Source organism: Scyliorhinus torazame, chromosome 3 (assembly GCF_047496885.1).
Source record: "Scyliorhinus torazame isolate Kashiwa2021f chromosome 3, sScyTor2.1, whole genome shotgun sequence".
NCBI lineage: Eukaryota > Metazoa > Chordata > Chondrichthyes > Carcharhiniformes > Scyliorhinidae > Scyliorhinus > Scyliorhinus torazame.
Window position 1 is genome coordinate 265,050,849 of NC_092709.1, and position 24,566 is coordinate 265,075,414.

A 24,566-nucleotide genomic window follows, 5' to 3' on the forward strand; every position below is an offset into this window, starting at 1 on the left:
CTGGTTCCCAAGGATGACTTCGTGGAGATGCCACGGATCATGCCCCTTCCATCGCCACCAGAACCAAACCACAGCCAAGGCACCACTAACAAAGGTGTTGAATGTTATATTTGCACGAATGAAAAAACCAAGCACTGCACGAAGTACAACAAATGGTAAAGTAGAGACTTCGGCAACAGCATCACCTCCAACAGTCCAAGGTGAACCAGTGTGACCCCAAATCTCCACAGCTGAACCGGCTTGAGGACCAGCCCATTCTTGAGGCGGTCACCCATTAGACTGGACTTATAACGCTGTTCATACGTTCAAAAAGTCAAACACTTCTGTATTATAACCTGTTGTTGTTTATTGTTCCAGATATCGTCTGACCAGACCAATGTTCAAGTTTTTTTTTTTTTTTCTCTCGCATCCAAGTTTTGTTATGGTACAACCTTGTTAGTGTGACGCACCCGACATCGCCCCATGTAAATAGTTACGTCATATACACACGCTGTACATAACACACACACACACTCTTCGATGCACTCACGACACAATTATATTTATAACCACGTAGGCACATATCTTTGTAAAAAGGGGGGATGTCATGATATTCAAACACACACATCATGATAGACACACCAACAGACAAATCAGAACACACAACACCACAACCAATGACAGAAAGATATAAAAGCACAGACACGACCCCCGGTGGTCAGTATTAGCTGCAGAGGCGGACCAGGACACATCTGTTACCAAACACACTCAGGGAGACAGCACGTGCAGAGTATCCAGAACGAACTGTATTATAAGAGTTATAATAAAATAGAGTTGTACCACATACAACTGTGTTGGCTCATCTGTGCACCAGAGCACCCAACACCACAATAATTACTACAGGCATTCTGTCCCGCTTCTGTGGCATGGGAGATAAGGGTGCGGGTGCATTTGGCCATATTGTCTGCGGACAAATGGGCACGGCTTCAAAGTGAATCCACAAGCGTCCTGAGAACGCTGTGGGGTGTTCAGACTTTTTCTGTCTGCACTTATTTAGGCCATCTACGGGGTCGCCCCGGTTATACCGGATCGCATCCAGGATCGCGATATGCATTTCTGCAAGGGTGCCTCCTCCTACATTCTGTGGGTCAGGAAGGGCTGCTGCGACCGATGGGCCTAAGCTGAGGACCGTGAGCTTTACCTGCTCTTTCTCATCCAGGCCGTACAAGGTCGCCTGGTGTTTGACGGTGGCAAAGAAATGGTGTGGGTCTGAAGCGGGGAGGAACGGTGTGATTTTAGCACACGCGTCCCGTAATTGGGTCACTGTGAGGGGGGGTGGAATACAAGACTTCCGCCTCGTCTGCTGTGGCGGTGCGGTGGGTTGTTACAGGGTTCATGGGAGCCTGTATTACCTGCTGTGTGGGGGTGGGGGTGCTTTCCTCCTTTGGGGCTTTCCCTGCGCACATGTTCCCTGAACATATCTCTGCGCTGTCTCTTGCAATTCTTCCCAATCAGGGCCGTCTTCTTGTTCTAAACTTTCCCCAAAGGTTTCTTGGAATCCCTTTTGGACAGAAAGCATTGAATGCAGGTCTGCAATTTGCTTTCGGTACTTCGCGTGGTCTAAGGTACTCTGCCCTTGTTCCGTGGTTGCAGCGTGGAGCACTCTCAAGGCTGCCTTGAGATCACTACATTGCTTCTGTAGCGTCTCCACCTGCTTCTCTGTCTCTTTCTTAACCAGGACTGCACGCTGCGTGTCCTGATAAGCCTTCTCATACTGGGATTGAAAACTGCTTAAATGCGCCAGACAAGACTGGTGACCCCGTTTGGCATCAGCCACCTCTTCGTCCTTGGATCCTAACTGCCTTTTCAATTCCAGGTTCTCTTTTTCCATCTCGCATACATCGATTTTACTCATACGATGTATGCCTTCTATTTCTTTTTGGAGCGTCCTGACGACCTCCTCTGTGCCTCACAATTGTGCCATACAGGACACGATTGCCATCGGCTTGCGCGCTTTCGCTAAGCTTTTCTTATGAATTTCACTCATGTTCTCCCACCAAGTATGCCCTATACTCCCGGGACCTGAGTCGTCATTATTACAGAAACCGCTCCACACGGGCCATTCTTTGCCCTGTAGAAATTTCCGAATTTCCACTTCCCAAATGGGACACTGTCCCACTTTAATGATGCTGATCGGTGCGACCGCAAATTCTTCGGGGTTCATGAGGCGTTGCATTGCCTGCATGGCCATCTCTCTTATCTGCTTGCTACATTCAAATTTGGAACAGGGGGCTAAGGTGGTGTCATAGATGCGGGTACGGCTTGCGCTAATTTCTGAAAATACTGACTTCCGACAGTTTTACCTTATAACCCTGTTAGTTACGCATACACACACTTCCGAATTGTGAATTATTAACCAGAACCGCTTGAACACTTGTGGTTTTTTTTTTGTTTTGTTTCCAATTGGATTCTAATTCAAAATGCTGGGGTTCTCCCGGAGTGGTTTTCCACTTCTATGTCGGGTCCCACCAGAGTCGCCAATTATATTGCTCTTTTTAGCCTTAGTTTTATTAGCTCTGATTATGTCACCTTTGCTCACGAGTCGCCAGGTATCTTTCTGATACCGCCACGTGGTTCAAGCTCGAGTTATGATTAATAAGTCAGCACACCGCTTAGTAAGATTGAAATCAACGGTCATTTATTATGTACAACAATAGATACTTACACAATAATCCTACTATCTATATCAAAACCTACCACTACTGGCCAATACTTAACTTTTGGGGATGGCCCACCAGGTCAGGGAAACGAATGGTGTATCGAATTGGGTCTGGCCTGCGGGATTCAAAAGGCTGATACAGGTCGATGGCTAGGAGTCTCTATCGGGTAGCGATCGCTGGAGTCAAACTGACAGTTTCTGGTCGATGTTCTTGCGAAGGTTGCGAGCAGGAGAAGAAGGGAGAGAGAGAGAGATCTGAACTTGGCCCCTCAATTTATAGGGCCCAGGGGCTTCCCGCCTCTCGGGGAGGCCCTTGACCCTGAGTCCCAAGTGATTGGACTTGTTCCCAATCACTGGGTTCGATAAGCTCCAATAATGGGGCGATTCCTCGATCGGGGGGTGGTTGTTCACCTGTCTTTGTTTCGGCCACTCCAGGCGCCGAGAGGTCTGGCCCGGCATTCAATTGCTAATATGTTGCAATTGTTCCTGGGGATAGCCGATTAAACTGCAGATGTCTGTGTTGATGTGCTGCTAATAGTCGTAGGTATCGATCTGGGCTGACTTCCCCAGAGCCGAATACGCTATTCTGTCTGCAGCTGTCCGTTTGTGTCCTGTTGGTTGCTTTTCCCATCAGCCTTTTCGGTTAGCCATTTTATATCGGGTTTTGGCCAAATTACTAGGGAATCAGCCATTTTAGGTGGCTACAGGTGGCGGAGTTGCGCTACTGGTTAGGGAGAATATCACAGCTGTACTACGGGAGTGACTGCTTAACAACCTCCTTACCTTGCAGGTCAGCTGGGAGCGGGAGAGAGAGAGAGCCGGGACTTTGGAAACAGCGCGGGAGATTGAAAAAGCGCGGGAGCTGCGAGGCAGAGCGGACAGTTTAAAAGATCGCGGCCTGGATGAGGTAAGTACTGCTTAACAACCTCCTTACCTTGCAGGTCAGCTGGGAGCGGGAGAGAGAGAGCCGGGACTTTGGAAACAGCGCGGGAGATTGAAAAAGCGCGGGAGATTGAAAAAGCGCGGGAGCTGCGAGGCAGAGGGGACAGTTTAAAAGATCGCGGCCTGGGTGAGGTAAGTACTGCTTAACAACCTCCTTACCTTGCAGGTCAGCTGGGAGCGGGAGAGAGAGAGAGAGCCGGGACTTTGGAAACAGCGCGGGAGATTGAAAAAGCGCGGGAGCTGCGAGGCAGAGCGGACAGTTTAAAAGGTCGCGGCCTGGGTGAGGTAAGTACTGTTTAAAAAGTTCCTTACCTTGCAGGTCAGCTGTTAGTTTCGGGAGATCAGTTTCGGGAGCAGGCCTATTGGCGGACTGTAAATCAGGAAGGATACAAAGGGTGTGGCTGAAGTGCATTTAGAAACAGAGTGCTGGAGGCAAACAGAGTGTATCTGAGTTTGGGTAAGGCTGAGTTCGGGTAAGAAGTGAGTGAGGGCTGTGTTTTTTGGTGTTTGGGGGTGAGTTTCCAAAAAAAAAAAAATCCAATTAATTAAGTAAATTAATTAACTAGTTAAGGGAATTTGGTGCTCATCTTAAGGAGGTGCAGAGAAGCAGACCTGAGAAGGAGTCTCTGGAGCAATTACATCACAGGTAAGTGATTGGCTTGTGACTGGTAAGTGATTTCTCTCTCTTTGACTTTCTCTTAGCTGTGTAGTGTAGTTCAAATTTAACTTCAGGTCTTAAGTCATGGCAGGAGAGCTCAGACCCGTGTCATGCTCCTCTTGTGAGATGTGGCAAGTCAGGGACCCTTCTGGTGTCCCTGACTCCTTCATCTGCAAGACGTGTGTCCAACTGCAGCTCCTGTTAGACCGCTTGACGGCTCTGGAGCTGCGGATGGATTCACTTTGGAGCATCCGCGATGCTGAGGAAGTTGTGGATAGCACATTCAGTGAGTTGGTCACACCGCAGATTAAAATTACTGAGGCAGATAGGGAATGGGTGACCAACAGACAGAGGAAGAGGAGGAAGGCAGTGCAGGGATCCCCTGTGGTCATCTCCCTCCAAAACAGATTTACCGTTTTGGAAACTGTTGGGGGAGATGGCTCACCAGGGGAAGGTGGCAGCAGCCAGGTTCATGGCACTGTGGCTGGCTCTGCTGCACAGAAGGGCGGGAAAAAGAGTGGCAGAGCTATAGTGATAGGGGATTCAATTGTAAGGGGAATAGACAGGTGTTTCTGCGGACGCAAACGAGAATCCAGGTTGGTATGTTGCCTCCCTGGTGTAAGGGTCAAGGATGTCTCGGAGCGGCTGCAGGGCATGCTGGAGGGGGAGGGTGAACAGCCAGCTGTCGTGGTGCATATAGGCACCAACGATATAGGTAAAAAACGGGATGAGGTCCTACAAGCTGAATTTAGGGAGTTAGGAGTTAAACTAAAAAGTAGGACCTCAAAGGTAGTAATCTCAGGATTGCTACCAGTGCCACGTGATAGTCAGAGTAGGAATGACAGGATAGCTAGGATGAATACGTGGCTTGAGAGATGGTGCAAGAGGGAGGGTTTCAAATTCCTGGGACATTGGGACCGGTTCTGGGGGAGGTGGGACCTGTACAAATCGGACGGTCTGCATCTGGGTGGGACCGGAACCAATGTTCTCGGGGGTGTGTTTGCTAGTGCAGTTGGGGAGGGTTTAAACTAATGTGGCAGGGGGATGGGAACCGATGTAGGAAGTCAGTGGGGACGGAAACAAAAGGCAGGAAGGGAGAGTGTGTAAAGCATGACCAGAGAAAGCAGGGCAGAGAGCAAGGAAAGTCTACATTAAACTGCATTTATTTCAATGCAAGGGGCCTGACGGGCAAAGCGGATGAACTCAGGGCATGGATGGGCACATGGGACTGGGATATTATAGCTATGACTGAAACATGGCTAAGGGAGGGGCAGGACTGGCAGCTCAATGTTCCGGGGTACAGATGCTATAGAAAGGATAGAACAGGAGGTAAGAGAGGAGGGGGAGTGGCGTTTTTGATTAGGGAGAACATTACGACAGTACTTAGAGGGGATATATCCGAGGGTTCGCCCACTGAGTCTATACGGGTGGAACTGAAAAATAAGAAGGGAGAGATCACCTTGATAGGACTGTACTACAGGCCTCCAAATAGTCAGCGGGAAATTGAGGAGCAAATATGTAAGGAGATTACAGATAGCTGCAAGAAAAATAGGGTGGTAATAGTAGGGGACTTTAACTTTCCCAACATTGACTGGGACAGCCATAGCATTAGGGGCTTGGATGGAGGGAAATTTGTTGAGTGTATTCAGGAGGAATTTCTCATTCAGTATGTGGATGGACCGACTAGAGAGGGGGCAAAACTTGACCTCGTCTTGGGAAATAAGGAAGGGCAAGTGACAGAAGTGTAAGTGAGGGATCACTTTGGGACAAGTGACCATAACTCCATTAGTTTTAAGATAGCTATGGAGAATGATAGGTCTGGCCCAAGAGTTAAAATTCTTAATTGGGGCAAGGCAAATTTTGATGGTATCAGACAGGAACTTTCAGAGGTAGATTGGGGGAGACTGTTGGCAGGCAAAGGGACGGCTGGTAAATGGGAGGCTTTTAAAAATGTGTTAACCAGGGTGCAGGGTAAGCACATTCCCTTTAGAGTGAAGGGCAAGGCTGGTAGAAGTAGGGAACCTGGATGACTCGAGATATTGAGACTCTGGTCAAAAAGAAAAAGGAGACATATGACGTACATAAACAACTGGGATCAAGTGGATCCCTTGACGAGTATAGAGATTGTCGAAATAGAGTTAAGAGGGAAATCAGGAGGGCAAAAAGGGGACATGAAATTGCTTTGGCAAATAATGCAAAGGAGAATCCAAAGAGCTTCTACAGATACATAAAGGGAAAAAGAGTAACTAGGGACAGAGTAGGGCCTCTTAAGGATCAACAAGGACATCTATGTGCAGAGCCACAAGAGTTGGGTGAGATCCTGAATGAATATTTCTCATCGGTATTCACGGTGGAGAAAGGCATGGATGTTAGGAAACTAAGGGAAATAAATAGTGATGTCTTGAGAAGTGTGCATATTACAGAGGAGGAGGTGCTAGAAGTCTTAAAGCGCATCAAGGTAGATAAATCCACGGGACCTGATGAAATGTATCCCAGGATGTTGTGGGAGGCTAGGGAGGAAATTGCGGGTCCCCTAACAGAGATATTTGAATCATCGGCAGCCACAGGTGAGGTGCCTGAAGATTGGAGAGTGGCGAATGTTGTGCCCTTGTTTAAGAAGGGCAGCAGGGAAAAGCCTGGGAACTACAGACCGGTGAGCCTAACGTCTGTAGTAGGTAAGTTGCTAGAAGGTATTCTGAGAGACAGGATCTACAAGCATTTAGAGAGACAAGGACTGATTCGGGGCAGTCAGCATGGCTTTGTGCGTGGAAAATCATGTCTCACAAATTTGATTGAGTTTTTTGAGGGGGTGACCAAGAAGGTAGATGAGGGCAGTGCAGTAGACGTTGTCTACATGGACTTTAGCAAAGCCTCTGACAAGGTACCGCATGGTAGGTTGTTGCAGAAGGTTAAAGCTCACGGGATCCAGGGTGAGGTTGCCAATTGGATTCAAAATTGGCTGGACGACAGAAGACAGAGGGTGGTTGTAGAGGGTTGTTTTTCAAACTGGAGGCCTGTGACCAGTGGTGTGCCTCAGGGATCGGTGCTGGGTCCACTGTTATTTGTGATTTATATTAATGATTTGGATGAGAATTTAGGAGGCATGGTTAGTAAGTTTGCAGATGACACCAAGATTGGTGGCACAGTGGATAGTGAAGAAGATTATCTAGGATTGCAACGGGATCTTGATCAATTAGGCCAGTGGGCCGACGAATGGCAGATGGAGTTTAATTTAGATAAATGTGAGGTGATGCATTTTGGCAGATCGAATCAGGCCAGGAACCAGTCAGTTATAGAACAAAAAGATCTAGGAGAATAAAAGAAAAAAAAAAGAAAATTGAATACAGGAGTTGGGACGTCTTGTTGAAGTTGTACAAGACATTGGTACGGCCACACTTGGAATACTGTGTGCAGTTCTGGTCACCCTATTATAGAAAGGATATTATTAAACTAGAAAGAGTGCAGACAAGATTTACTAGGATGTTGCCGGGACTTGATGGTTTGAGTTATAAGGAGAGGCTGGATAGACTGGGACTTTTTTCTGGAGCGTAGGAGACCTCTTATAGAGGGTTTAAGGTAAGAGGGGAGAGTTTCAGAAGGGCCCAGAGGGGCAATTTCTTCACTCAGAGGGTAGTGAGTGTCTGGAATGGGCTGCCAGAGGTAGTAGTAGAGGCGGGTACAATTGTGTCTTTTAAAAAGCATTTAGATAGTTACATGGGTAAGATGGGTATAGAGGGTTATGGGCCAAGTGCGGGCAACTGGGACTAGCTTAATGGTAAAAACTGGGCGGCATGGACTGGTTGGGCCGAAGGGCCTGTTTCCATGCTGTAAACTTCTATGATTCTATGATTCTATGACACCTCAGAGGGCAGTGAGGCTATATGGGTCGAGATCAGGAATAAGAAGGGTGCAGTCACAATGTTGGGGGTTTACTACAGGCCTCCCAACAGCCAGCGGGAGATAGAGGAGCAGATATGTAGACAGATTTTGGAAAGGAGTAAAAACAACAGGGTTGTGGTGATGGGAGACTTTAACTTCCCCAATATTGACTGGGACTCACTTAGTGCCAGGGGCTTAGACGGGGCAGAGTTTGTAAGGAGCATCCAGGAGGGCTTCTTAAAACAATATGTAGACAGTCCAACTAGGGAAGGGGCGGTACTGGACCTGGTATTGGGGAATGAGCCCGGCCAGGTGGTAGAAGTTTCAGTAGGGGAGCATTTCGGTAACAGTGGCCACGATTCAGTAAGTTTTAAAGTGCTGGTGGACAAGGATAAGAATGGTCCTAGGATGAATGTGCTAAATTGGGGGAAGGCTAATTATAACAATATTAGGCGGGAACTGAAGAACCTAGATTGGGGGCGGATGTTTGAGGGTAAATCAACATCTGACATGTGGGAGGCTTTCAAGTGTCAGTTGAAAGGAATTCAGGACCGGCATGTTCCTGTGAGGAAGAAGGATAAATACGGCAATTTTCCGGAACCTTGGATAACGAGAGATATTGTAGGCCTCGTCAAAAAGAAAAAGGAGGCATTTGTCAGGGCTAAAAGGCAGGGAACAGACGAAGCCTGTGTGGAATATAAGGAAAGTAGGAAGGAACTTAAGCAAGGAGTCAGGAAGTCTAGAAGGGGTCACGAAAAGTCATTGGCAAATAGGGTTAAGGAAAATCCCAAGGCCTTTTACACGTACATAAAAAGCAAGAGGGTAGCCAGGGAAAAGGTTGGCCCACTGAAGGATAGGCAAGGGAATCTATGTGTGGAGCCAGAGGAAATGGGCGAGGTACTAAATGAATACTTTGCATCAGTATTCACCAAAGAGAAGGAATTGGTAGATGTTGAGTCTGGAGAAGGGCGTGTAGATAGCTTGGGTCACATTGAGATCCAAAAAGACGAGGTGTTGGGCGTCTTAAAAAATATTAAGGTAGATAAGTCCCCAGGGCCTGATGGGATCTACCTCAGAATACTGATGGAGGCTGGAGAGGAAATTGTTGAGGCCTTGACAGAAATCTTTGGATCCTCACTGTCTTCAGGTGATGTCCCGGAGGACTGGAGAATAGCCAATGTTGTTCTTCTGTTTAAGAAGGGTAGCAAGGATAATCCAAGGAACTACAGGCCGGTGAGTCTTACTTCAGTGGTAGGCAAATTACTGGAGAGAATTCTTCGAGACAGGATCTACTCCCATTTGGAAACAAATGGACGTATTAGTGAGAGGCAGCATGGTTTTGTGAAGGGGAGGTCGTGTCTCACTAACTTGATAGAGTTTTTCGAGGAGGTCACAAAGATGATTGATGCAAGTAGGGCAGTGGATGTTGTCTATATGGACTTCAGTAAGGCCTTTGACAAGGTCCCTCATGGTAGACTAGTACAAAAGGTGAAGTCACACAGGATCAGGGGTGAGCTGGCAAGGTGGATACAGAACTGGCTAGGTCATCGAAGGCAGAGAGTAGCAATGGAAGGATGCTTTTCTAATTGGAGGGCTGTGACCAGTGGTGTTCCGCAGGGATCAGTGCTGGGACCTTTGCTGTTTGTAGTATATATAAATGATTTGGAGGAAAATGTAACTGGTCTGATTCGTAAGTTTGCAGACGACACAAAGGTTGGTGGAATTGCGGATAGCGATGAGGACTGCCAGAGGATACAGCAGGATTTAGATTGTTTGGAGACTTGGGCGGAGAGATGGCAGATGGAGTTTAATCCAGACAAATGTGAGGTAATGCATTTTGGAAGGTCTAATGCAGGTAGGGAATATACAGTGAATGGTAGAACCCTCAAGAGTATTGAAAGTCAGAGAGATCTAGGTGTACAGGTCCACAGGTCACTGAAAAGGGCAACACAGGTGGAGAAGGTAGTCAAGAAGGCATACGGCATGCTTGCCTTCATTGGCCGGGGCATTGAGTATAAGAATTGGCAAGTCATGTTGCAGCTGTATAGAACCTTAGTTAGGCCACACTTGGAGTATAGTGTTCAATTCTGGTCGCCACACTACCAGAAGGATGTGGAGGCTTTAGAGAGGGTGCAGAAGAGATTTACCAGAATGTTGCCTGGTATGGAGGGCATTAGCTATGAGGAGCGGTTGAATAAACTCGGTTTGTTCTCACTGGAACGAAGGGGTCAATTACTAGGGGGCATAGGTTTAAGGTGAGAGGGGCAAGGTTTAGAGTAGATGTACGAGGCAAGTTTTACGCAGAGGGTAGTGGGTGCCTGGAACTCGCTACCGGAGGAGGTGGTGGAAGCAGGGACGATAGTGACATTTAAGGGGCATCTTGACAAATACATGAATAGGATGGGAATAGAGGGATACGGACCCAGGAAGTGTAGAAGATTGTAGTTTAGTCGGGCAGCATGGCCGGCACGGGCTTGGAGGGCCGAAGGGCCTGTTCCTGTGCTGTACATTTCTTTGTTCTTTGTCTGTAGGAGGCATGCAAAACTCTACACCAGAATTTCCACTCAGCTCTCTGTCCAGATGATGCAGCACCCAGGAAGTAAGGGCAAGAACATAATTCACTACCTCAGAAGAAATTCTCGGAATGTTGGTTCAAATGAATGTTTTAATCTCTAGAGAAACCAGTCTAGCTCTTGATTTGATTTGCGCACTTCTATGCTTCGCTGATATTTTGTTTGAAATATGGGGCGGGATTCTCCCAGCCCTGAGCCGGGCCGGAGAATCCCCGTGACCGGGCTACGCCGCCCCGATGCCGGTACGCGATTCTCCGCATGTGTGGTTGGCACGGCAATGGTCGCGGGCCACTCTATGCGGCCGGCCTGTCGATTCTCCGGCACGGGTAGGCTGAGCGGACGTGAAAAAAAAAAAAAAAGAGTCCCACCGGCGCCGTTCTAACCTGCTCTCAGCCGGCGTGGAAGTGTTGGGGGGGGGGGGGGGGGGGGGGGGGGGGGGGGGGGGTGTCCGACCCTGGGGGGGGGGGGGGGGCGGCCTACGATGTGGCCTGGCCCACGATCAGGGCCCACCAATCGGCGGGCTGGCCTCTCTGGGTGGGGGCCTCCTTTAATACGTGCCGGCCCCTGTAGCCCTGTGCCACGTTGTGTCGGGGCCGGCGTATTGAAGGAGGCCACTGCGCATGCACGCATTGGCGCCGGCACCACTGCACATGCGCGGATCCCGTGGCGCACAGTTCGCGCCGGGATCGGCAGCTGGAGCGGCGCAAACTTTTCCAGCGCCGTGCTGGCCACTTTAGTCCAGGCAGCGGCCTGTTCACGGTGCCGTAAAACGCGACGGCATTTACGACGGTGTGGACACTCTGCCGCGGGATCGGAGCATCCCGCCCTTGGTTCCATTTCTCTTCTCCTTGGAAAACCACCAAGGAATACATATACTAAACGAAAAACATGGTTAACAGGATATGGACAACAGCATTGATTATACCGCCTACCTTGAGATCTGCTCCTGAATTTCATGACACTACTGCCCGGTGTTGGACTTCGGCAACTGGGCTGAGATGCATTCACACGCTCACGGTCATCGCCTTTCTCAGTTTCTGAAACCTGCAACACAAGACCAAACAATACACAAATAACTGAGAGTAAAAGAAATAAACAATTGGTTTTATGCAGTAGCCTTCACAAGCTCAGGAAATCCCGAAGCACTTCACAGACAAAGTGCTGTTTGAGTGTAGCCACTGTTGTAGTGTAGAAAGTAGGGCAGCTCAATCTGTGCACATCATACTCCCATAAAGGACCAAATAATCTGCTTTTGTGATGTTGCTGGAGGGATAAATATTGGTCAGAATACCAGAGAGAACTCACTTGCTGTTTGAAAATGAGAGGGAGGATGGTGTCTCAGTTTAAGGTCTCATCTGAAAATCAACATCTACCAACACTGTAGCACCTCCTCTGTCCTTCATTGTGACGTTAGTCTTGCTTATTGGACTCAAGTGCCTAGAATCGGTCTTTAACCCATAACCTATATTTTATTTGTTCATGGATCTTAATTGCCCTTGAGGGGTCAGTTAAGAGTCAACCACATTGCTGTGGGTCTTGAGTCACATGCAGACCAGACCAGGTAAGGACGGCAGATTTCCTTCCCTAAAGGACATTCGTGAACCAAATGGGTTTTTACGACAATCGACAATGGTTTCATGGTCACCATTAGACTTTTAATTCCAGATTTTTATTGAATTCAAATTTCATATTGGCAGTGGTGGGATTTGAACCTGGATCCCCAGAGAATTCTGGGTCTCTGGTTTACTGGTCCAGCGACAATACAACTACGCCACTGCCTCCCTAGAAGTGCGAAAGTTGGCACCTAATGGCTGCTGATCCTGAACATAAATCATATTTCTCAACTTCCCTCCCTTGCGCCATCTAAAATAAAATAAAAACCTTTGAGGAAAATTAACTGTTAAAATTGGACCTCTATTGAAATCCAGCATTTAAAGATTGGACTAAGTGTCTTCTTTGTTCGTTCCGGATGAATCATTCTAATTATGACGTCATGAGTCAAGATATTACACAGATAAACCCAAAAGCATCCCGAAGGGAACCGTCCATCAACCGTAACGTGTTTTTGATGGCAAATTTAAATGATGAGACATGTATTTTGTAAGAATGAAGAATATTTTTATTGGTAAATTGGCTGAAATAGGACTGTTATGGGGCATGTGAGAAACCACAATGGTCATGGTGTTCTATAATGACTTACTAATGCAGTGTTTACATTACAGCATGAAAGCCAAACCACAGTACAGAATCTATTTTCTGACATATTATCAAGTTTATATATTTTCTTTACTTTGACCTGTTTACTTTACTCAAAGTAATTATTATACTCATAGTAATTCTCCTATATGTGATTATGATGGTTCACTAAAAAAATTCAACAGGAAATTACGTTAGATACTGGGAATGAGATTTGAGGAACAATTATATTTTATCAGACTAAACAGTATGTAAATTTTAATAATCTCTTTACTGAAAACATGGGGCGGGATTCTCCCATCGGGCGGCTAAGTGTCGATGCCGGCGTAAAAATGGGAGTGTTTTACTCCGGCGTTGGCGCCCGTTCCGGGACCACATTCTCCAGCCCACAGGGGGCTAGCATGGTGCTGGAGCGGCCCAAGCTGCCGATCCCAACGTGAACCCTGCACCGCAGGGTCTGCGCATGCACAGTTGGGCCGGAGCCAACTAGCGCATGCGCAGTGGCCTTCTTCCCCACGCCGGCCCCGACGCCAAATGGCGCAGGGCTACAGGAGCCGGCGCGGAGGAAAGGAAGCCCCCAGCCAGAGAGGCCGGCCCGCCGATTGGTGGGCCCCGATTGCAGGCCAGGCGACTATGGAGGCCCCCCCGGGGTCGGACCCCTCCTGCTCCCCACAGGCCGCCCCCGGACCCTTCAAGATTGAGGTCCCACCGACTCAGAGGATGTTAGAACAGCGCCGGCAGGACTCGGATTCTTTGTGACGGCTGCTCGGCCCATCCAGGCCGGAGAATCGGCACGCCGGCCCATGCCGGCCCGAAGAGTTGGCACATACCCCGATCAGCGCCACGTCGACCATGCTGACGCCAATTCTCTGCTCTGTGGAGAATTGCGTCCCGGCGTCGGGCCGCGATCCGCGCGGCTCCGCACCAATTCTCCGACCCAACGGGGCGTCGGAGAATTCCGCCCATGAGGTACAAACTGTATTTATGGAATAAGAAAATGTTCTGCAATTGTCATTGAGTAAAATGACTTCCTACTGAAGGACAGGTCTGAGGCGTTCAAGTCAAGCGACCCTGACCTATACAAGAAATCCAGGTACGACCTCCGCAAAGCCATCCGAGATGCCAAGAGAGAATATCAGACCAAGCTAGAGTCACAGACTAGCGTTACAGACTCTCGGCGGTTGTGGCAAGGACTAAACAACATAACGGGGTACAAAACGAAGCCGAGCAGTATCTCCAACAGCAGCACACCCCTCCCTGATGAACTCACTGCATTCTATGCTCAGTTGGAGCAGAAAACCAACTATCCGCTGTCAAGTGCCCCAGCAGCCCATAACACACCCATACCCACTGTCACAGTTTCCGAAGTCAGATCGGCTTTCCTGAAAGTGAACCCTTGGAAGGAGACGGGTCCGGACGGGATCCCTGGTCGTGCACTAAGAGCCTGCGCGGACCAGCTGGCAGATGTGTTCGTGGACATCTTTAACCTGTCCCTACTCCAAGGTCCCCATTTGCTTCAAGAAGACCACCATCATACCAGTGCCAAAGAAAAACCAGGCAACGTGCTTCAATGACTACCGTCCGGTGGCCCTGACTTCAGTCGGAATGAAGTGCTTCGAGAGGTTGGTCATGAAGCGCATCACCTCCATACTCCCAGAATGCCTTGACCCACTGCAATTCGCATTCCGCCGCAACTGGTCCACAGCAGATGCCATCTCCCTGGCCCTACACTCATCCCGAGAGCATCTCGACAACAAGGACTCCTACATCAGACTCCTATTTATTGACTACAGCTCCACCTTCAACATCATAATCCCAGCCAAGCTCATATCAAAGCTCCAAAACCTAGGACTTGGCTCCTCACTCTGCTACTGGATCCTCGACTTTCTGACCAACAGACCACAATCTGTAAGAATAAACAACAACACCTCCACAATAGTCCTCAATACCGGGGCCCCGCAAGGCTGCGTACCTAGCCCCCTCCTATACTCCCTGCACACACGACTGCATGGCATAATTTGGTTCCTACTCCATTTACAAGTTTGCTGACGATATGACCAAAGTGGGCCAGAACTCGAATAACGTAGAGTCAGAATACAGGAGGGAGATAGAGAACCTAGTGGAGTGGTGTAGCGACAACAATCTATCTCTCAATACCAACAAAACTAAAGAGCTGGTCATTGACTTCAGAAAGCAAAGTACTGTACACACCCCTGTCAGCATCAACGGGGCCGAGGTGGAGATGGTTAGCAGTTTCAGATTCCGAGGGGTACCCACCTCCAAAAATCTGTCCTGGACCACCCACATCGACGCTACCACCAAGAAAGCACAACAGCGCCTATACTTCCTCAGGAAACTAAGGAAATGCGGCATGTCCACATTGACTCTTACCAATGCACCATAGAAAGAATCCTATCTGGCTGCATCACAGCCTGGTCTGGCAACTGCTCGGCCCAAGACCGCAAGAAACTTCAGAGAGTCGTGCACACAGCCCAGTCCATTACAAGAGCCTGCCTCCCATCCATTGACTCCATCTATGCCTGGGGAAAGCGGGCAGCATAATCAAAGACCCCTCCCACCCAGCTTACTCACTCTTCCAACTTCTTCCATCGGGCAGGAGATACAAAAGTCTGAGAACACGCACGAACAGATTCAAAAACAGCTTCGTCCCCGCTGTTACCAGACTCCTAACCAACCCTCTTATGGACTGACCTCATTAACACTACACCCCTGTATGTTTCACCCGATGTTGGTGTTATGTAGTTACATTGTGTACTTTGTGTTGCCCTATTATGTCCCTATTATGTATTTTCTTTTATTTCCTTTTCTTTTCATGTATTTAATGATCTGTTGATCTGCTCGCAGAAAAATACTTTTCACTGTACCTCGGTACACGTGACAATAAACAAAATCCAAATCCAAATTCATTAGAGGTGAGAAATTTGACAGCACCTGAATATTAAACTTAAGTTATCACACGCACCGTGTATTTGCAACATATCCTCATTTTAGTTTAAATTTCCCACTTTTACTTTCTCTTTTATACTTACAAAATGTTTATATGTGTTTAATTTTTCGGCCCAAAAAAAACGTTTTAACGGACAGAGAACATTTCCTTCTATCCATCACAGCCCACTATCCACCAGCTGAAAAATGTAAAGGGGCAAACCATATCACAGATTTAATAGCCAATTATTTCCAACTGAAAACAGCATGTTCCTATGGTTACCATCCTTGATCAGTCTTAGCACTTCAAAATAATGAGATACTTCATTATCATGTGAGTAATGAGAAAGGGAGGTTAGTTAATAGTATAAAACTTTTCGAAGAGACCTGTACTTTATTTACATAGAAGTGTTGAATTTACAATGAGAAGAAAATCCGTGTGTAAACACAAAAGAATCATACTTTATAATGTTTTCTGCATTCAAGTGATTAAATCTACATGTACATATTTTTAAAATGTACTCACCACTAAATTTACTTAAGATAAATAAATAAATTATCAACAACAAAGGCCAAAGACAAATCCAAAACGGGCTCAAGGGGTTGCATAACCTACTCCTGTTCCATTGTAAATTCTTAAGGTCATAGCTGCTACATTAGAATTGTTACCATTGATACTTGCCTTCTGTTTCCCATTATGTATCCAATTAGTAATTCAGTTTATAACTCCTTCCTGAATCCCAAGGGTTCTTTCCGAACCAAGATTATTCCAAAAATCATTAATTTGTAATAGTCACCAACCTCTTTATTTCCTCAAAGAATTCCGGTAAATTTGGCAGTCACAATCTGCTTTTCTAATTCCTGCTGATTTGGATTCTATTTACATTGTGCCTTATCATATGTCTCGAAAACTTTGTGCCTGAAAGACAGCAGGGCCAGACAGCCCCAGCAGCAGCTGAAGTAATGAAGAATCCAACTGGGCCCTCTGAGGCGCAAGCACCCATTGAAGTTAGCGCCAAAAGCATCTGAAGGATCCCACATGGTGATAGCATCCTTCTACCAGCTCAATTGAGTAATCAAGTTAGTAAACCTTTTACAAAAAACACTTTGATTAATTACTTGAGGTGATAAACAAATTCACTACAGCATTGTGTTTGGAATTAAAATTAACAACTTTAGTGCACTTGCAACTTATTGAGGGGGTTTTGTCGGGGCCAGGCTGGCAGGCACCAGTGAGGAGCATGGAAAACCAGTTTCAACAGGGCAGTGGGGGAGGGATATATGGGATGGGGTATGGACCAGCTTGGTTGGGGGTTGCTGGGGAAGATTCTCTGAAAGGCCACAGAATGCCAGACAGGACTGACCCCTCTCTTAGCCCATAAAACATCAACAGTGGTGGGAAGAGGCACTTCAGCAGCCATTAATTGGTTACGGAAGGGGTTTAAATGGCTTAAAGGTGGCTGGACTATCTAACTTCTGATAAGATACCAGGGGAGGTGGGTAGATAACAGGTACGGGACCACCAATATAGCACCCGATTTTATGAACTGTCAGCCCACTCCTAAGGAGACCGTAACATTTCACCCCCGGCTTGTTGCTACAAGGGTTTCATATGATATTGTCAAACTCTTATATTCATTTATTCAAGAGATACTTGTCGATTTCTGGTGGCAAATTTTCTGATTTAAGTCACCTGTAAGGGAAACTGTGTGTATCCAGTTTATCCCTTATTTCCCCTTTCTTTCATTTTTGCTATTGCAATGTAGATCCAGGGATGGGTAATAGACCTGTGACTTTAATGCAGCCTGTATTTTTAACTCAGGTGGAAGCAATGGCCTGTATCTTTAAATCAAGCAGGAAGAATCTGGAAGACATCAGTGATGACCTGCTTTGATTGACTTGGCTAGGGCCAAAGAATTGGCTCAAATATCTGTGTCTTTCCTGGTGGTCAGGGTGATTGGTTCTGGTCCCACTGACAGGTTTCTCAGTGTCACAAGGCTGGAGTTTGTTTCACTTTCGATTCTTCAGGCTGGATGGAGGAGTCTAACCAATTCATTCCAGAAATATCCAATTAATTCTCACCAAGAAGCCATTGTCAGAATCTGATAACTCTCTCTCTCTACAGAAAAGATGTGGGGATGCCGGCATTGGACGGGGGTGAGCACAGTAAGAAGTCTTACAATACCAGGTTAAAGTCCAACAGGTTTGTTTCAAACACTAGCTTTCGGAGCGCTGCTCCTTCCTCAGGTGAATTTACCTGAGGAAGGAGCAGCGCTCCGAAAGCTAGTGTTTGAAACAAACCTGTTGGACTTTAACCTGGTGTTGTAAGACTTCTTACTGTCTCCAGAAAAGGTTGATGTAAAGCAGAATCCACAGCCTTATAACCCCATATCTCTGGAAAGGGTTCATGTAAAGCAGAGACCAGAATCTAATAACCCTCTCTCCGCAGAACAGGCTGTTGGGAAACCAGAGGCCTCTCCTGGAAAAGCTGTGAGTAAGATGTACCGCTGAACTGCAAAGAAGATCATTACGGGCTGTAGGCCAGAGACTTAAAACCACATTCATACTGTGAAGAAGGTGCTGCAAGGAACACATCCTCTGAAGCAAGTACTCTTTTAAAAATATATATTTTTAATCAACCAGAGCATACATAAACATTAAAAGAACCATTCAAAAACATAACACAATCCCCACGGTTTGACATTTCACCCCTCCCTTTTTCTCCTTAGCACCTGCCCCACTTCCCCCACCTGCTGGCAACAAACACATCCTCAAACTGGGACAAGAACAATCTCCATCTCGTCCAGAATCCTTCCTCCGAGCCCTTGAGGGTGAACTTATTCTTTTCCAATTTAAGGAAATCTGCTACATCCCCCAGCCATGCCAAGAAAACAAGAACAACAGAAGCATCCCCCCCCCCCCCATTTCACCCCCCCTCCCATTATTAATTTATGTGAGTCCAGATCCAAGATGACTGCCACCATCCACTTAATAAACACCTCTTCATCCCAATTGGGCGCACAAATGTTTACTAGCACGACCGGAGTCCCCTTCAAAACTCTGCTGACCATCACAAATCAATCCCTCAGGTCTCACACCTCCTTTGCCATCACAAATGTCACCCTTTTACTCAATGGAATAGCAATTCCTCTCGGCTTGAAATCGAATTCCGATTGGAATGTCTGACCCACCAATCCCTATCTCAACCTCACCTGGTCTTTAACCTGCAAATGTGTCTCCTGAAGAAACACAACCTTTGCCTTTCAAATGCGCAAACACCCTAGATCGCTTCACCGGCCCATTTAACTCCGGCATATTCCAAGTCAATATCCTCACCGGGGGTTTCTGACCCCCGCCCCTATTTTAGTCCAAAAAACCATCTGCCACACCTGCGTCATGAGCACCCTCCCCTCCTCTCCCCCTCCCCCCACCCCCATATTTCTTCCGTTCACCAGCATGCTCACTAGCATGGTAACCCCTGCCTGAAGACTGAAACAAAGGCCCCCATCCATATCACCCAAATTATCCCTCACCCCGCAATGCCTACCCACCTCCAACCTTTGGGGTGATCCCAACCTCAACCAACCCCCCGCCCCCAGCCTGGACCCTCCCCCTCCCCCAACCAACAGGAGGGAGACATCCAGGACTCCGACTCAAGCCCCCACCACCCCCTCCCAACCATTGTAAAATACCAACTAGGTCAACGTGTGAAAATAGAACAAAATATTGGTAAACATTTCAGAAAGCAAAACATCAAGAACATTTCCCCAATGAACTCTTCTCTAAACCATGCTTCTTAATAAAACCATGTGCCTCTTTGGGTATCATAAAACAATACTCCTTCCCCTTAAAAGTCACCCAATGTTTGGCCGGGCACAGAACACCAAACCGGACCTTATTATGTAAAAATACTGCCGTTGTCTGATTAAAGCCAGCCCGCCGCTTGGCTAGGTTGGCACCAATGTCATGGCATATTCAGATCCACTGATCCTGCCAAGTACAGTCTCTCGTCGTCCTCACCCACCTCAAGAGTTGCTCCCTCGCCTGGAATTGCTGCATCTCACTATTGCCGCCCTCGATGGCTCCCCTCTCTCGGCCTCTGTCTTAACGATTGATGTACTTGGTCCACCTCCGGAGCCGTCTCGCATACCCCACTCACCCACCAGCTTCATCAACATCTTCGAGACGTCGATCTTGGCATTCATTCCCTCCACCCCCTCCAGCAGGCCTATAATGCATAGATCCTGGTGCCTGGACTGATTCTCCTGGTCATCCACGTTTATTTTCAGCTCCTTGCAGACCGCACCCAGCATCGCCACATCTGCCTCCAACTCTACAATTCGTGGAGTTGGAGGTGGTCCATGACCACCTGTTCCATCTCCTGGATCGGTGCACCTTGCGGCTCCAGGCATTTCTCCACGCACTGCATGGCCCCGCGAAGAGGGGCTACCGCTCCCTCAACCGCGTTCGTCCAGTCCTCTTGCATCTCTAGCCGATGCTGCTGAAGTTCCCCCTAATCAACCCTATCGATTGCTCCACTGGCACTGGGGTAGATGACAATGATGCTCCCGCCATGCCTACTATAACTGTGCCATGCAGATCCTCCAGCACAGTCATCTTATTCAACTTCTATTGGGTGCAGTAACCAAATTCTCGGAGGAGAATTCAATACCCACCACTTATTTTGCACAATTTCTAACCAAAGAGCCCATTAATCGGGCAGAAAGTGACAAAACCAAAACCTTCAAGCAGGAGCCACCCTGTGTACAACCGATCAGCATACGGCTGCTACCGGAAGTCCCTGAAGCAAGAACTCCTACCTTTTGACCTTAATCCTTATTATTTATTTACCCCTTTTCACCTCTATGTTTGTCTGTCTTATGTGTGCGGGTAGAGGGTGGGACAGTTAAAGGGGGGTAGTGGCTTGCTTGTTATCCAGTTGTGGTTACTGCGTGTTTCATCTTCATTCCTGTTATAAATAAACAGTAATTGTGATTCAACTTACAAACCTGGTGACTAATTATTGAGCAGCCAAGGTCTAAAGATTTGGGGAATTTTGATAAGAATTATTGGTTAATTCACTTGTGTTGTAACTCTGGGATGAGTGGGGCTGGAATTGACTGTGCACTTATCCACCATGTTGTAACACACTCATAGCCACAGGGAAATGTGGTGTTGTGCAAGAATGGAGATCTGGCTAAAAAAGGGACAGGACTGTGTGTTAAATATTCCTACAAATAAAAGAAGAGAGGCATTAGTATAGTTTATGCCCCAGAGGGATCAAGAATCTAGAAGTTACAGCTAAGAAACAATAGAGGTATCATTACACTGCTGGGTATTTTTTATAGGCCACCATCTAATGGGCAAGATCAGACGGATAAATTTACAAAGGAGGCAAAGAGAGCCACAGGAATTATAGAATAGTTACAATGGGGAACTTTAATTATCCTGAGGTAGACTGGGATAGTAACAATATATAGGGTATTGATTGACATGAAATTCTAGGACGTGTTCATGAGAATTTCCTACATCAATATGTTTCCAGTCCAACGAGGAAGGAGGCATTGCTGGATCTAGTTCTCAAGAATGAGGTGGGCCAAGTGGATCAAATATCAATAGAAGAACATTTAGAGGACAGTGATCATAATTTTTAAAAAATATAATCTTTATTGACACAAGTAGGCTTATATTGCAATGAAGATACTGTGAAAAGCCCCTAGTTGCCACCTTCCGGCGCCTGTTCGGGTACACAGAGGGAGAATTCAGAATATCCAAATTACTGAACAGCCATCTTTTGGGACTTGTGGGAGGAAACCGAAGCACCCGGAGGAAACCCACGCAGACACGGGGAGAACGTGCAGACTCTGCACAGACAGTGACCCAGCCGGGAATCGAACCTGGGACCCTGGCGCTGTGAAGCCACAGTGCTAACCACTGTGCTACTCTGCTGCCCATAATATCATTAGGTTTAGGTTGGCTATGGAAAAGGACAAGGTGAAATCTAGATCTAAAATAATTTATTGGCGGAGGCCCTACTAGATTTTGATGAGAACATATCTGGCCCAGTGAAATTGAAATCAAAGATTGGCCAGCAAAAGTCATGGAATTGCCTTTAAAGAGGAGATAGTTCACGTAGAGTCCAGCTACATATCCACAAGGGGGAATGTTATGACAAACAAATCCAGAGCTCCCTGGATGATGAAAGAGAGTGTAATATGAAAATGAAAAAGAGTGCACAGGACAGGTTTCAGGTGAATATCATCAGGAACCAGACTGAATATAGAATGTTCAGAAGGCGAGTGAAGAAACAAATAAGAGAAACAAAGAAAGAGTATGAGGGGAGACAGGCAGCTAACATCAAAGAGAATCCAAAAGTCTTCTAAAAGCATAGAAATAATAAGAGTGGTATAAAGATGAGTGGGGCTAATTAGGAACCTAAAACAGGATGTACACCTGAAGGCCGGGAGGGCCTGGCTACGTAGTAAATGAGTATTTTGCATCCATCTTTACCAAGGAAGAAGAGACTGCCTAAGTCATGGTGGAATACGAGGTACTTAAGACTAAAGATTGGGAAAGAGGCAGGATTAGAAAGGCTGGTTATACTTAAAGTTTATAAGTAAGCAAGATCAGATGAGATGCATTCAAGGATACTAATAGAAGTAAGGGTGGAAGATGCGGAATCATTTCTATAATCTTCCAAAACTCAGGGGTTGTGCCAGAGGACTGGAGAACTGCAAATGTAACACCCTTATTCAAAAAAGGAGGAACAAGATCAGCCCAGCAACCACAGACCAGTCACGTTTTGATGAGGTAATAGAGAGGGTTGATGAAGGAGATACAACTGATGTGGTGCATAGGAATTCCCAAAAGGCATCAGGTGAAGTGCCACACAACAGGCTTCTCAGCAGTGTTGGAACTCAAGGAAGAAAAGGGCCAGTAACAACATGGATACAAAAATGATTGAGTGACAGGAAACAAAGTGGAGGTGACTGGTTGTTTTTTGACTAGAGGAGAGTGATATAGTGGTGTTCCCCAGGGGTCGCTGTAACTTCGATGCTTTCAGATATATATATATATATATATCGATGAACTAGACATGGGTGTACAGGGCACAATTTCACAATTTGCAGATGACACAATTCTTGCAAAGATTGTGAAGAGGATAATGATAGACTCCAAGAGGATATAAACAGGTTGGTTGAATAGACAAACCGCAGAAACAATTTAATGCAGAGACATGCGAGGTAATTAATTTTGATAGGAAGGACGAGGAGAGGCAATATGTGAGAAAGGATATAATTCTAAAGAGGGTAAGACAGCAGAGCAGCATGGGGATATGTGTTCAAAAATCACTGAAGGAGAGAGCGCGTGGTTACTAAAACATATGGGGTGGGATTCTCCGATCCTAGGGTTAAGTGTTGACGCCGTCGTAAATGCCGGAGCGTTTTACGACGCCGTCATCTGGCCCCCATGAGCAGCGAGCCTGCGCCGCACAGAGGGCTAGCATAGCACTGAAGCGCTTGACGCAGCTCCAGCTGCCGTACGGGCACCAGCATGGCCGGTGCGAGTTTGCGCATGCGCGCCATTGGCGTCGGAGCGGCATCACGTGATTCGCATCCTCCCCGGTGATTCTCTGACCCAGCGCGGGGTTGGAGGATCCCACCCATGGGATCCTGGGCTTTATAAGTAGGAGCATAAGGTCTGACAATAAGGCCATTATGATAAGCCTCTATATAACACCGGTTTGGCCTTGGACATCACACTTTAGGAAGGATGCAAAGACACTGGAGAGGGTACAAAAAAGATTCAAAAGAATGGTTCAAGAGATGAGGAACTTCAGTTTTGTGGATCAATTGGAAAAGGTGGGCTGGTCTCCTTAGCAGAGAATATTAAGAGGAGATTTGATAGAGATATTCAAAATCATGGCCGAAAGACCAAGGACATAGATTTAAGGTACAAAACAGGCAATAGGAGCATGAGAAAAAGCTTTTATTTAACAGTGAGTGGTTAAGATCTGGATTATAGTGCTTGGGAGGGTTATAGAGGGACATTCGCTTTGTGCAGCAACTGTTGAAACGGGATAACATATATTACAATTACTCATTAGAATGTGTATTCCACGAAATAGAATTGAATCTGCAGGTAAGTATTTTCTTCCACATCTTAATGAGATCCATCCCACACATAAATTCAACTTTGAAATGGAGCAGTCTCATGAGCTCCCTTTCCTTAACATGCAAGTTGAGCATTCCGACAATGAGTTCTCTACTACTCTGACCACAAACCTACCTTCACTGGCCAACAGGCGGCATAGTAGCACAGTGGTTAGCACTGTTGCTTCACAGCGCCAGGGGCCTAGGTTCGATTCCCGGCTGGGTCATTGTCTGTGCAGAGTCTGCATATTCTCCCTGTGTGTGCGTGGGTTTCCTCCGGGTGCTCCGGTTTCCTCCCACAGTCCAAAAATGTGCAGGTTAGGTGGATTGGACATTCTGAATTCTCCCTCTCCGAACAGTCACCGGAATGTGGCGAATAGGGGCTTTTCACAATAACTTCATTGCAGTGTTAATATAAGCCTACTTGTGACATTAATAAAGATTATTATTAAGATTATTAATAAATGAACTGTGATTCTTACAGTTACATGTGCTGTAAGATTGGCCTTATCAGCAACCTT

The 24,566-nt window shown here is 46.8% G+C and overlaps 1 protein-coding gene across 1 annotated transcript in view; it reads right to left on the minus strand.

The window, feature by feature from the left end:
- pdzd2 (PDZ domain containing 2) overlaps positions 1-24,566 on the minus strand; it is an 809,599-nt gene that overhangs the window by 221,941 nt on the left and 563,092 nt on the right. Inside the window, 1 exon segment of the mRNA XM_072497206.1 lies at positions 11,683-11,794. Coding sequence (XP_072353307.1) covers positions 11,683-11,794 — 112 coding nt within the window.